General features: G+C 36.6%; 1 protein-coding gene across 1 annotated transcript in view; it reads left to right on the top strand.

Annotated features, from left to right (window-relative positions):
• The window catches only part of LOC113232143 (MAP kinase-activated protein kinase 2), a 78,884-nt gene extending 63,738 nt beyond the window's left edge, over window positions 1-15,146 (top strand). The window contains exons 3-7 of the mRNA XM_026466781.1: window positions 9,076-9,213; window positions 11,298-11,504; window positions 13,051-13,182; window positions 14,398-14,520; window positions 15,123-15,146. Coding sequence (XP_026322566.1) covers window positions 9,076-9,213; window positions 11,298-11,504; window positions 13,051-13,182; window positions 14,398-14,520; window positions 15,123-15,146 — 624 coding nt within the window. The remainder of the gene's footprint in view (window positions 1-9,075; window positions 9,214-11,297; window positions 11,505-13,050; window positions 13,183-14,397; window positions 14,521-15,122) is intronic.
• The last annotated feature ends 19 nt before the right edge of the window (window positions 15,147-15,165 follow it).

Genomic DNA, 15,165 nt, shown 5'->3' with positions numbered 1-15,165 from the left:
ACACACACACACACACACACACACACACACACACACACACACACACAAATTTTACTATTGCGCTCTATTTTTGAATTTTTTTATTGCTTTTTTTCTAACGTTCTTGTCACAATCAAGGTTTTATGAATACTTTGTCCGTAGGTGGAGACCTGGAGACCTATAGCACAGGGTATCCTAGTTTAGGCTCTAGCCTTCGCGGACAACAAACGTTTTATGTACATCAGAATGTTTAATTACTGTTTGTGTGTGAAGGAAATAAACTTATTGTTATTATAGAAGCGTGACCGCGAGCATTATCCTGATGAAACAACACTTTCATCCTGAGTAATACTGAGCGTTTCCTTTTAATTTCTTCGCGAAAACGACGCAAAAGGGTGCAATAGTATGCTAAGTTAATGATTTCGAGCTTCAACAAGTAGTTCACCATGATGACACCCTTAGCATCCTAAGAAAGTGACGCCATCAACTTGCCAGCCGCCAAAACTGTTTTCGTTTTTTATTGGGGTCGGTTCAACATGATTTTTCCACTGCTTCGGCTGTTGTTTGGGCTCTGGTGTATAGTGGTATACCCTGGTTTCATCCATTGTCACAAGTTTGTTAAAAAAATTTGCGGGTCAGCCTCAAACATCTCCAAACAGTCGCGAGAAATTAAGAGCCGAATGCACTTTTGGTCCACTGAAAACAACCTGGGGAGCCACCTAGCAGAAACCTTGTAAGATGCAAGTTCGTTGACAATCGTGTTTTATGTCCGTTCATAAGAGATGCTCATAGTCAGTCTTCGGACTTTCATAATGAAATCACACACTTTTCCGATGTTTTCCTCAGTCATAGACGCCATGGGCCGGCTAGACCTAGGTTCTTCTTCGATGCTCTCTCATCCACGTTTGAATTATGCGACTCATTTTTTTATAGTCGTATACAATGGAGCAGACTCCCCTAATATTGTTTCCATGCCACCGTGGATCTCTTTCGGCGTGAACCTCTTTTTAAACAAGTATTTGTTGACAGCACGGTGTTTCTATTATCTCAATTTTTTAAATCGCTTCACTTAGTCCCGTGAAACGAGCTCTAATTTCAAAACCACAAATACTACACCAATAAAATTTTGCATTGTGACTACCAATGAATGTATGAATTAATTGAGAGTACTATGAAAAAAATATAATAACTACTTCCATGTGAGGCCGCGAACTTTTCAATCCACCCTCGTAAATATAAATAAGATAATTGTACAAAATTGATCCAAAATAAAACACGCCACACGGTCTTATTAACGAATAATGCGACAAGCTTGTAAAACTGAAGGTTATTGCGAATCAATTTATCAAATGAGCCGTGATAAAATCACGGTGATTTGTCGCTGTGATTTTTTTGTAACTGGGACAGGGAGTCACGGTGATAGAAATGTAACGCTTTTCCCCATGTCTACATTTGACACATTTGGATACGTCTTTGTCTTCTCTGTCGTCTGTATACAAACCTTAGAGGTAAGATACAAACACATGGCACAACATTGCTAGCGGTAGTTGTTCTAATTAATTATATAAATATCAAGGTATTTTATCAAGCCAATTTTCGTGATGATTACGAGTGCTAATTTTAACTTGGAACTCCGTTTTTTGGTAATAAAATAATGAAAATGCATTCTTGAAGATTGGAGAATAACTGCCCCTGTAGTATGCCGCCTCGATAAAGTTCACATTTAGCTGTCAAATTCGAGTGATAAACTTTTTTAGATTTTAAAATTTTATCACAATAGTGAACATGGCGAGCACTGTCACGACACATTTTTATGTCATCGCGAGGGCCGACGACCAATAACTGCAAAATATTAACATAGGGCCAAACATGGCTGCAAGGTCACAGCTGATTTTAAAACAGTAATTTAACAACGTAAAAATTGAGCGCGACAAACGACATAAAAATACATTTTATGTTTCATGGTTTTCAACATGACAAAGCTAGCTAAATATGCAATTTCATTTCGTTGTCCTTGTTCTTAAAAATGTATAACAATAATTCATTACCAAATAAGCAAACTTAGATTTATCAACTGAATTAAATACTATGACGGGTAGGCTTATCACATATATTCTGCCATACTACGGCCATTACGTTTAAATGAAAATTCCATTATTCGCAATAAGATCCATTCAGTTTGTTTAACTTTCAAATCTAGTTTTGCCAATTCCATAATTTGAGTTACGACATTATTTAGTTTCATGTGCGATGAAATAAGAAATATTAGGCTAAAAATAAGATAAGAGAAAGTATCTAGTTCGTTGCAAAAAAATTACCCGTAGCACTAAATCCTTTTGTTATTGCTAATCATCATCTCAAGTGAAATATTGAACCTGCTATAACCTCTTCCCTTTAGTTTGAAATCAGATCTAATAAGTCATAAACATACACTCCTAAAGACAAAAATATATAACATTTTTTTTCTTACAATTCACAATACTATACAATTGTATTGTTTTTTTAAAGTAGAAATTACATTCAGAATATGGGAATTCGTAAGACAATTGACCTTTGTTGCGTTATTGTATTGAACTGGAAAGGTGCAATGCAGTTCGAAACCCAATTAAATTATAGTAAAACTCTAATTTATGAACTTATAATCTGTTCCAATGCATTTTGAACAAAAGATAAACAAGACTGTTTGATTGAAATTCTAAATCCATCACTTAAGAAATCGAATAAGTAACACTTTCACGTATATTTCGAAGATTTCGACTTGATATCTCTTCACTTTTTCCAACTATATTCATTTGAATAGAATCGTAAAATCTTATTTGAAAAATGGTAACCCAAAACCGCTAGTATGAGTTAATTGAACAAATTGATTCATTCAATTCATTAATCAATTTGTAGTTGGCATTACAATTGACCATCACTAAACCGTCTATGGTCGGGTTAGTGGTTTGTTTACTTTTTGTTTAAAATGGATTGAAACGAATTATAGTGGCAAAATTTTTTAAAACCACTTCATTCAAAAACACTAGCAGCAGTAGATCTCCTAGTAAAGGAGTTCGTCCAAGGAAGTACTGCCACCTTACTTATTTCTGCCGCCAAGCAGTAATGTGACCCCAGTCTACCAACCCTTAAGAGATTTAAGATGTCCAACACCCAGGTTCCATCAAGATTCTTTCAACGTAAACGCATATAATGATTATTGACGTCACATTACATTTATAAATAAGAAGAATGGTGATTTTTTATAAAAAAATCTTTAACCCTTACCTATCTCTGCCATCAAGCAGCAATGTGAGCATTACCAGTTTTAAAGGACTTGTCAACTTAAGGGTCGAAACACAAAACTTGAATAATGAATAATTGAAGAAACTTACGAGCTCGCATGACGCATCGCAAGAGTTTGCGAATTGCTCCGCATCGCGCATTGCTGCGATGTTAATCTTCTTTGTGTTTTTTTCCTATACTTTCTTATCAATAACACTCTTTTTACTATCGATGTCGCTACCTAGTTTAAAAAATACGGTCAATAAGGCTGATGATCGTCGACGGAATGGTTACCCGAACCGTGGCAGTAAGATGTCTTGCCCCACGAAATCGCATCGCAGCAATTCGCGTCGCACTTTTGTGTTTCGACCCTATATCTTAGGCCAGGGTGACGGGCGTAGTGACAGTGCCCCTCGGATCTTTGCAATCTAAAGCTCTGACCCGCATTGCTAATGTACAGTAACCGCCAGGCGCACGTCTTGGTCGTCCCTTCTTCCCGTACTAATTCGGTTCATTTTGCTTGGGTCGAGCGGCAAGTACACTGTTTCAGTATTAATATTTTTACAAACGAAATTAAGGACATTTGAAAAATGTATATCGTATACTATACGTGTTCTACTTATTTAGTTCAGTTGATATGAAAACAATCATTGGTATATGTGAAGTACCTATTAAATACAACGGTTTTCTTATAAAATTTCGAGGTATGTTTAGGTTTTTTTCTATCCTGAATATTTTTAGGAATCGTGTTTTCATATCATATAGTAATTAGTGTATATACTCAGTTTTACTGTATATTTTTATACAAAGCCATTTGAGATTGTATAGACTCTCAAATTGAAGCTATTCTTGTCACGACAAGTTTATTATTGTTAAGAATGTTCGGACAAACTCGTCATGCTTACACACCCAGCAGAACGTCTTTGTCGATTATTTACTTAGGTTTCGTTCGTCTACCAGAATCTAATGACACGAATTAAAAAAATGACAATCTTAATTGAATCCGGCAAAATCTTTGATATTTTTAATTTGAATACGCGAAATTTCTCATTTTCACTGTGCACATTTATTCATATAAAGTTTCATTTCAAAGATCGGCAAAAACTTGTTTTGCAAAAAAAAAAAATATTTAAACTGACTCAAGATAACGTACCAAACAATACAGCCGCCGTTAGTGACGACATATAGTCGTGCAGTTTAAAGTGTCGTAGCTTGTATATTTAAATGAAGTTGTTCACATATACACAGAAAAAAAGGATTTCTACTAATAAGAAAGAGCAATTTCTCAAAATATTTGCTAATTCTGAAAAAATATTTGTTAAAAGTAATAAAATATTGTCATTACAAAGATACTGCTTATCTTTTTCTAATATAGTTTTACTCTTAAGTTTATTCTAACTTTGAGACAAATAAGTTCACTTCAAGATTTTATTTCATTTCTAATCAATTAATTGGACATTACTTACATCAAGAAATTTTTACCTCTTACATCAAATTTAAATAATCTTAAATGAATTCAAAATTTCTTGGGTGTATTTTAAGAAAATATATTCTTAAACAAAAAAAGAAGTAGTTTTCTATTCAGATTAATATTCTAAATTCTAGAGTATATTCTTAAAGCAACATTTCGTTGCGTTTTCATAGTCAATGTTGTCGTGACATGTCACCGAAGGCGCACGCGGTAACGATTACTTTTACTCTTGCTTGCTTGCTTGCGTGCTTGTAATCATAAAAATCATAAACAGTCATTTACCCTAAGAAACAATACGTAGTATCTCTAGTTTGTTAGGGTGTTATTTATATTCATAGTCATATTTTAAGAAATTTGGTTACAGCATGAAATCAAACTACATTTGTAACAAGCACAACTTTAACATGCAATTAGTTTCATCACGCCACTGCTAGATGGCATTAGTTGTACTCTGAAACGCGCTATCGTTTTGTTAACTTCGATAGTATAAAGTCATCTCACATATTTGGAATTGTTAGTGCTTTCTGCCGCTGTAGCGTTTATACGGCACTGAATGGCACTGAACTGGTTGCTATCACGCCAGTGAGACATACTTTTGGGTTCATAACCCTATAAATTTACCCTTTTTGATATTAGAAAATATAAATCTTTAGTCAAATAATTAAGTACCTCTCAATTTTCATTATTTTTTTTTTTCAAATCAAAATCGGACATTTCTAATAACAAATAAATATTTTGTTGAATCTAGAGTGGCTTTGTGACTTGAAGTAAATCAATTTGCTCTTGGATTGAATATTTCTGTCTTATAACAAAAATACACTTTTGAGACGTTTTTTTACTATTATCAAGTAATTATTCTCTAGCGTCTATAGGGAGAGGATCGTTTTGTTGGATTTAATAAATTTGTCTTCATAAAAAGAATTTTGTCTTTTTCTAAGTAATCTGTTTTTACCGTGTAGTACAACATGATTAACTGTCGTGACTATAGGAAGTGCTAGAACGACTATCGCCTGACGATAAATATAATAACGTCACGGTGAAAATGTGACAACAGATAGTCACAGCTTCAAACGTTTCTGTCGTGCATACGACAAGGCGGCTACAGTGAACCGATAAATTGTCGTCACGATCTAGTGGGAACAGCTAGACACGACAGTCGTTCAACGATAAATAAAACGTTACGACATAATGGAAACGCGCCCTTGTGAATGAATGAATGAATGAACACAGAGCGTAACAGAGCGGCCTTTATTACTGATCACGGCAGTTTTGTTGAAAAAATGTCACATACGCACTTTAAACTAACAACGGCGGAATAGTTGTTTCACCCAATTATATGGTATTATCAATTTATCATCAACCCATTTATGAATCCCACTGCTGAGCACAAGGTAAATTTCAAATTAAATATCGCACGTAAATTCCCAGAAACTCAAGGTGTCAGCCCGGATTCGAACCCATGACTGGAGACCGGAAGGAAAAGTACTCGATACTTCTGTACTCGATACTTTTCAGGTATTCGTACTTTTTGGCAAGTATCGTATCGTTTTGAATAATGTCCTAACTTAGGACAACTCATATCGTAACGCAAGCCACCTTGCATTTTTTTTTCAATGGCAACCTTCATCACAAATGTCTTGCCTGTACAGTGCATGCAACCATTTGCCTCTTTATAGAATGAGAATGAAGAAAAATAATTAGAAACATTTCAATTAGTATCATAGCTGACAAACATATGTTGATATGGCTGTTAGTTTAGAGAGAGGTAAATTTGAGACTTCTAGTTTTGGGGCTGATTCCTTCACTCTTCAACCTGTTACGGAAATGGATGTTTCGAAATATATCTTGTCTGTCAAGTCAAATGCAATGGGGTGTGACAATATTAGCCGTGACATGATTATGTTGACGTTACCAAAGACCTTGTCGATAATCACTGCGATTGTGAATAGGTCCATTTTGACAGGTAGGGTACCTAGACTGTGTGACCAGGAAGCATTGGTCACTCCACTACCTAAGGTTGACAATCCCAGTGAACTAAAAGATCTTAGGCCTATTAGTGTACTGCCTTTTCTTTCTAAAATTCTAGAAAAGGCAGTATATCATCAGCTTCTATGTCATGCAGACAAGAATAATATACTCCCTTCTCTTCAGTCGGGTTTCCGAAGGGGTCGTGGCACGGTTACTGCTTTGCTGGACGTAACTGATAATATACTAGCGGCACAGGACGCTGGCCGTGGTACGATTCTCTCACTCTTGGACTTTTCTCGAGCTTTTGATAGCATTGACGTTTCTCTTCTGCTATCAAAATTAGTCTACTATGGACTAGACCCACGGGCGGTTCAGTGGTTTGGTGATTACCTAAGTGACCGATGCCAGTCTGTAAGACTCAAGAAACGCAACTGCATTGATATGATTTCCAATTTGCAGCCGGTTCATCGTGGTGTTCCACAGGGTTCGATATTAGGTCCTCTACTATTTATAATTTACAGTGCTGATTTGGTCCAAGTAATAAAACATAGTAAATTCCACTTGTACGCCGATGATGTTCAGCTGTATATTTCTGAAGTGCCTGAGAGAATATCGGATTCATTACGGCTGCTCAATGAAGACCTAAATGCGATAGCTGAATGGTCGGTCCGAAATGCGCTAGTACTTAATCCTAATAAATCAAAGTTTATGGTGCTTGGATCAAAAGTTCAGATTAGGAAAATTTTAAACAAGTCACCAGTAGTTAGTATTTTAGGTCAAAGTATTTCCCGGGTTCATGAAGCTAGAAATCTTGGTGTTCTGTTGGACAGCGAACTCCGTTACGAAAAACATTTAGAAAATGTTGTAAGAAGTTGCTTTTATAGACTGAAAGTCTTGTACAAAATTAGGAATTTACTGTCCGAGGGAGTTAGGATCACTTTGTGCGAATCCCTGGTGCTGTCTCGTCTCAACTATGCGGACCTTGTTTATGGCCCTCGACTGTTATATAAAACAAGTCGCTTAATACAACGCATACAGAATGCATGTAGTAGGTTTATTTTTGATGTTTCGCCTAGGAGTCATATAACGCCGTTTCTTAATAATGCATGTATACTCAACATGGAATCTCGCAGACAGTTACATCTTGCCTCTTTAATGTTTGATATTGCAAAATTCAAAAATCCAGATTATCTTTTTTCAAAATTACAATTTCCCCACTTTTATTACGTTACGTAGGTACGACCATATTCCTAGATCGTTACGTCCCCCGCTAAGCATGCAGCGACATCGTACAGCAGCGTTCACCGGCAGTTTTCGCTACCACGCAACAAAGTGTTGGAATAATATTCCACCACCTTTAAGACTTTTAAAATCTAAACGCACCTTCAAGGAAAAGGTAAAGGAACTTCTTCTTGACAGTCAAAAAAAGGGTATTTCACAGAGCTTTGCTTAGGTGGCGAAAATTTGCTGCATATCATCATCAGCCTATTGAAGTCCAGTCCAGTCCTATTGCATATATTGTGTATTAAAACCATGATTAACCCACTAACAGTTTAATTTTCTTTTATATCTGTATTTCACTTGTTTTTCTTAATTTTTCTTTTATATATTGTACTCTTACAATATATAATTTGAATTAAATCACTAATATTTTTAATTTATTTTTTAAACATTATATTTATATTATCTTCCTATTTATTTGGTTTCTATTCTAATTATTATTATATGTTTAAATATAATTAAATGGAAAAATGACGTCAGCGAGCTGATTATCGTATCCGCGATTACTAGGTTATAGCTGAAAATCAGCGGTTTGCTCTTGAGTAAACACCGACGCTGAGCTATGACCTTTTTGCACTGCTGCAGCACACGTACATAACTGGGTGTCTAGCAGTGCTGCGACTCTGCTGTTTTTGTTTATTTTTGTTTTGTTTGTGTTTTTGTGTTTTTATTTTTTATTTTTTTGCTGTTATGTACGTGTGAATGTAGTAACAAATAAACATTTTATCTATCTATCTATCTATCTATCTAAACATTATATTTGAATACTTCGCAATTCCGGCGAAGTTTGTTCCTTCTTCAGAACGTGTGTTCTCAAAAACAGGCAATACAATATCAAAACCGAGAAAACAGACTGTTACCAAATAGATTTTTGTTTTTAAGTGATTATACAGAGAAGGAGTGGGAGATTTAAGTAACAGAAATTATGTGAAAATGACGATTGGTTGAATTTATTAATTTAATCAAAGTCTTTTATTATTTGTTTCAATTAAAAATCATAAATCAAATAAAAGACTTAGACTAGAGAGGCGGTAGGTCTAACCAGGACTATTGCCACGGCCTTGTTATCGAATTTTGCGACACGGAATATAAACCAATAATTAATTCTTCCACAGATCATTGACGTGTACGACAATACATATGCCGATAAGCGATGTCTCCTGGTCGTGATGGAGTGCATGGACGGAGGAGAACTCTTCGCGAGGATACAGGAAAACGGAGATGGTGCATTCACTGAGAGACAGGCTGCCGAGGTAATTTCTCTTTTTGTTTCTTTGTCATCTATTATATCTTTGTTCTATTACACTAAAACGGTATTGTACTTTGTTTCAATCCATTTTAAACAAAAAGTAAACAAACAACACTGACCCGACCAAAGACGGTTTAGTGATGGTCAATTGTAACGCAAACTAAAAATCGATTAATTAATTGAATGAATCGGTTTGTTTAATTAAGTCATACTAGCGGTTTTCCTTACATGAGTAGTAAAAATATATAACCTATAAAAGCATGTATTTAAAATTCTTCCTACAAATCTTTACACTTAGATACTCGTTCGATTGGGATGGAAATTTTCGATTTACCAATCGATTACAAAAGCTTTAATTGAATGAACGGAATGTTTTTTTCGTACAGCACTGCATAGTGATTCCATAACTATGGGACATGTCATAAAGTATAGATGAAAAATAACCTCACTTTTGAACTACCATTTTTCAAATACGACTTTACGATGCTATTCAAATGAATATTGTTGGAAAAAGTAATGAGATAGGAAATGAAACTATTTTTCCGGATTTAAATCGCGTATATTTGTTTTTTCAAACAAACCGACGTTTCTACAAATACGCGATTTAAATCCGGAAAAATAGTTTCATTTCCTATGTGTAACAATCGCGAAAACCTAATACCTCGATACGTTAAGAGATATCAAGTCGAAATCTTCGAAATAACATGAAAGTATTACTTATTCGATTTATTGAGTGATTGCTTTAGAATTTTAACCAAACAGGTTTGTTTACTTTTTGTTGAGTGTGTGAGTGTGTGTGTGTTGAGTGTGTTGAAAATGGATTGGAACAAACTATAGATATGCGCGCCATGAAAATCATCAGCGATAGCGTGATGTGGCGTGATAGTTTTTCGAGCTGCGGCGGCGCGGCGTGGTCAGCGTGAAATTGCCTTGGCATATACAGGGTTGTTTGTAAAATATTAACAACCTCGCTGGACTGTATTACCAACATCGTAAACAACAACTTTTGTTCCATGACTTTTAATAGTTCATCAGATTTTACTTTCATACAAAAATAACAATATTTAAATATGAGGTCGCTCTAAACCACAGCCGAAAAAAACAATCACAACCGATGCCGCCAAAACTCACACATTCTTAATTTGAAACACCACAAAATCTTGATATTGATTGGTCGTAGTTTCAAATTTAAAAAGAAATAACAAATTCTGGATTATTAATATAATTTATACTTTACCCTGTTGGCATATCATTGAAAGTTCAATACCTATAATTGCAAGTTACGAACGTTTTGAGATTATATTGAAATTTCAATCATTATCCCGCCATCTAGCGGTTCATTGCTGAACGACGACGAATTGGAGTTATTAATTTAGTTCTCCGTAAAAGAATCGACCATATTGCAGGGGTATAAGCTTTACTTTCGTTTCTAGTAACAAAAAAATATTTCTACTTATAAACAGAAAAATGATATAAAATACCAGCACGGGAGATATATTTTTGGTGCGGCCATCATTTTTGCACTCCAAAATTTGCACCTGAATTTTTTAATTTGAACCTAACAAGACCTATAGCAGAGAACAAATAAGTAATGAGAACGGGCACTCTCCGCCCCTCCCTAGCTTTATATACCGCACCACGCCCTGCACATTGACGGTCACATTGACTGAACGAGAACAAGGCTAATATGTCAGACGCTAACTTACCATTTCTACTGTATTTATTGTTCTGTGCTTAACAGTCATAACTCTGTGAGATAATGGTCGTGGTTGGGGACGCATTCACGTTTGAACTTGTAACTTTACTACCAAAGACAGATCTTAAAACTTAAAAATGTACTTTGGTAAATTTATTAAGATTGTTAATACAATTAAAAACCGAAAACAAGGATCCGACAGTTCGTTCCGTGGCTTAGTTGGCATAGCTGGCATGGTTTGCTGATAGACGTTGTCTTGTATTAATAATTATAACAAACTAGTGGAGTAATTTTAGAAAAAATAATTGAATATCATGTTGGTGAAACTTCCAATAATTACGACTTGAGTTTGAGTATGAGAACGCAATATTAATTTTTATTTGTCTTTACAGATAATGCACTCAATCTGCGTAGCCGTCCGCCACCTGCACGACACAAACATCGCTCACCGAGACATAAAGCCGGAAAACCTTCTTTACACCAGCATGGAGCCTGGCGCTGTTCTCAAACTGACTGATTTCGGATTTGCTAAGGAGACACTCACACCCGCTGACACGTTGCAGACGCCTTGTTATACGCCTTACTACGTTGCACCGGAGGTAAGCTACACAAATAGAAACTAACGAAATGTTGCAGTAAACCATAGTTTCCCAAAGCGGTACTTCCTGAAGAGACCTAGGGTAGGGGCTTTGGAATCAATTGGAGGGCGTTGATGCTGTCCAGGCTACCGCATTTGAAAAAAAGAACCTGAATTATCTATATAAACTCCACTACATATCAGTGGCGAGGCGTCCATATAACTTTCCCGCCTTTTGCCTAAAGCTTTTCAATACGTAATTTAATATATATGGTACACAATTTAAGTGAAAAATCAGAGAAATTAAGGGTTACTATATCTGGTGTGCTAATAAGTGTTTTGCTATTAAGCAAGGCGTCTTTTTAACGACAAAAGTTGTTTTTGTTAAGGTAGGTGTTTACTACTAACCACTGTTTACACGCCTGGCCACTGCTACATACATATATATATATATATATGGGAAATGGATTTTTTTTCCTGATTTAGATCGCGTATATTGTTTTTTCAAACAAACCAATGTTTCGGGCCCTTTACAGCCGATGGTCACGATTGACTGAGACCGTGGGACCTGTAAAGAGCCCGAAACGTTGGTTTGTTTGAAAACTCAAATATACGCGATTTTAAGCCGGAAAAAATAGTTTCATTTCCTATGTGTAACGATCGCGAAAACCTAGGGACTCGATACATATATAATATATTTGTTTTTTTTTCCTTGTGGTTTTTTGTGTTAAATTAATATAAAAATTTCTTTTTTGTAGTGGTGGGCGTTGAAATTTTTTATCTTGCCTATGTAGGCGCTGATTGGTATTACAAAAAAAAACACAAATAAAAAATCTAAAATATACCTATTCTAATTTTATTATATTTTGTAATGATCGTGGTAAAATATTTCTTCCTTTACATTATGTTATTCTTTTTTAAAAAGCTATGGTAGCCTAATGTTTTCACCTAACACCTCTTGAGCAGAAGCCGTGGGTTCGAATCCGGGCACGCACCTCTTGAGTTGCTCGGGATTTATGTGCGAAATTGAATTTGAAATTTACCACGAGCTTTTCGGTGAAGAAAAACACCGTGTTGAAACCTGCACGTCGAACAAGGTTCACAACCCTCGTAAAACGTGTAAACCTTCGTGTGAGAGGAGACCCGTGCCCAGCAGTGGGACGTATAAGAGTTTTTTTTAGAATAAGTGACTGGACGAACAAGTCGTGCGCCAGATGGTAAGCTACACGCCTGTCCATAACACTTGCAGTGCCACTCAGAGCATAAAATCGCAAAAGTCTGAGGGGCACTGCCACTGCGCCCGTCACCCCGAGACGTAAGTTGATAAGTCTCATGTGCCTGTAATATCACCAACACCCTTACCTACCTTACCCTTACTACCTTACCCTTCAAAACTGGAACACAGTAATGCTGACATTACTGCTTGGCGGCAGAAATAGGTAAGATGGCAGTACTTCCCTGGACGAACCCTTTCCCATCACTGTACTGCTACAAAAATGGTTGATTTATAATGACGTTCTTTCTTTATTATTACATAATTAACCGAAATTTTTTTTATAATATTCCAGGTGCTAGGTCCTGAGAAATACGACAAATCTTGCGACATCTGGTCTCTTGGCGTCGTAATGTACATCCTGCTTTGCGGGTTCCCTCCGTTCTATTCCAACCACGGGCTCGCTATATCTCCCGGCATGAAAAAGGTTTGTTTGTTTGTCCTATATTTATATTACATATTTGTCTCACCTCGGTCCGGTACAAATTATAAGATTAGATCAACGGGTTTGAACATAAAACAAGGACAACTTTTTTTTATAATAAGTGACTGGACGAACCAGTCGTGCGCCTGGTAGTAAGCTATACGCCTGTCCATAACAGTTGCAGTGCCACTCAGAGCTCTTAATCGAAAAGAACTGAAGGGCACTACCACTGCGCCCGTCGCTCTGAGTCATAAGTTGGCAAGTCCCATGTGCCTGTAATTTCACCAGCACCATTACCCTTCAGCAGTAATGCTAACATTGAAAGGGTTGTAACCCTGATCAGGATCACGGCAGTGAAACAGGAAACTTCTGGTTCACAAATTTATTTAACGTGAAATAAAAGGTAGATGTAGATTAATAAAAAAACACTCCCTAACTTAACCTAAAAAATGGTAGTTGTTAGATTTAGGCACTTACCCCTTATCGGGTTTATTATGTTGAATTACAGATATCGGATAGACTGTTATTCATTATAGTCGATACATGATTTAAATTGATTGTATTATGATTAAACTTGAAAAGTATAAAAAATTAGACAATTTGATGTAGCAGTTCTGTTCGCTATCGCGGTCAACCACAGAGTGACCGTGGTACGAAGCAAAAATGAGAATGTGAAGGAAGATGGAACAATTCAAATTTAAATACAAACAAAAGAAAAAATTATACGATACAAAAAGATGAGATGACGGTGTAAGGAGATCACACCGTCACAACATTACTGTTTGGTGGCAGAAATAGGTAAGGTGGCAGTACTTCCCTGAACGAACTCTCTCACGATATTATTATGATTAACTGCCTCCGTGGCCGAACGGTTACCATGCCGGACTGCCACGCATAGGACCCAGGTTCGATTCCCGGGCCGGTAGACATATTTATACGGCGTTCCTTTATTTCTCTCGTGAGTTTGGGTGTAATTTGTGGGTGTCTATGTGTGGGTTCATGGCACCCGCGACACAGGGTTTCCCTGGTGCGGGGCTATGTTGAGTGTGTGCGTTATTATTATTATGGGAATAACCAAAAATAATGACCGAGTCAACAGATCGTACGAACCTTTTTATATGCTTGTTGCAAAATGCGTTGTGTTAGGGTTAAATGGCTTTTTGCTGCCACCGCCACTTGCATGAAAATAAAATATAAAAATTGGTTTCTCATTCACAGCGCATCCGTCTAGGCCAATACGATTTCCCTGAACCAGAATGGTCGAACGTGTCGTCAGCAGCCAAGAACCTCATTCGGGGTATGCTGGAAGTGGACCCAGCAAAGAGGCTCACCATACACCAGGTACGTTTTCACATAATTTAAAGCTGCTTGCCGTTCATTTTGTTTGTAACATCAAGTGACACTGCCTTTGCGCCCGTCACCCTGAGACATAAATTGCCAAGTCCCATGTCCCTGTAATTTTACCAGCACCCTTACCTTTCAAAACCGGAACGCAGTAATGTGAGCATTACTGCTTGGCGGCAGAAATTTCCTGCAGCTTGATTTTGATTGCCCCTCCCGATCGGAAACTGCGCCTCTTACGAATTGCGATTCACAACTGGCCGATCGGAAACTTATGACATTTCAAATTGGCACAATAGTTGGTTTAACTCACAAATTAGAAAGATATAGTAGGTTCATCTTCTCGCTCGGAAACCCACTCTTTCACAAGTAGCTCTACTGCTACTAAAGTATATTTTATAGTACACAAGATACCTGACCCCCCAAGCCAACTTTGATTCTGAGCACAAAAATGTGGAGAAAACGGTTAAACAAACTTAATCTTTAACCTGTAAACCGTAAAATTTATTTTGGTATGACTCCCTGGTCGTCTCATTAGTGAATAACATTGTAGAAAGTTCTTAAGCCAATTTGTTTAACGTATGGTTCTTACTTAAACACAGAACACAAATTTCAACCAGCTTTAGTAAGGCCGTCGTGGCCAAG

This window comes from Hyposmocoma kahamanoa, unplaced genomic scaffold (genome assembly GCF_003589595.1).
Source record: "Hyposmocoma kahamanoa isolate Upper Pololo Valley unplaced genomic scaffold, ASM358959v1 67, whole genome shotgun sequence".
In the NCBI taxonomy this organism is placed as follows: domain Eukaryota; kingdom Metazoa; phylum Arthropoda; class Insecta; order Lepidoptera; family Cosmopterigidae; genus Hyposmocoma; species Hyposmocoma kahamanoa.
This window is presented reverse-complemented; position numbering and strand designations above follow the sequence as displayed.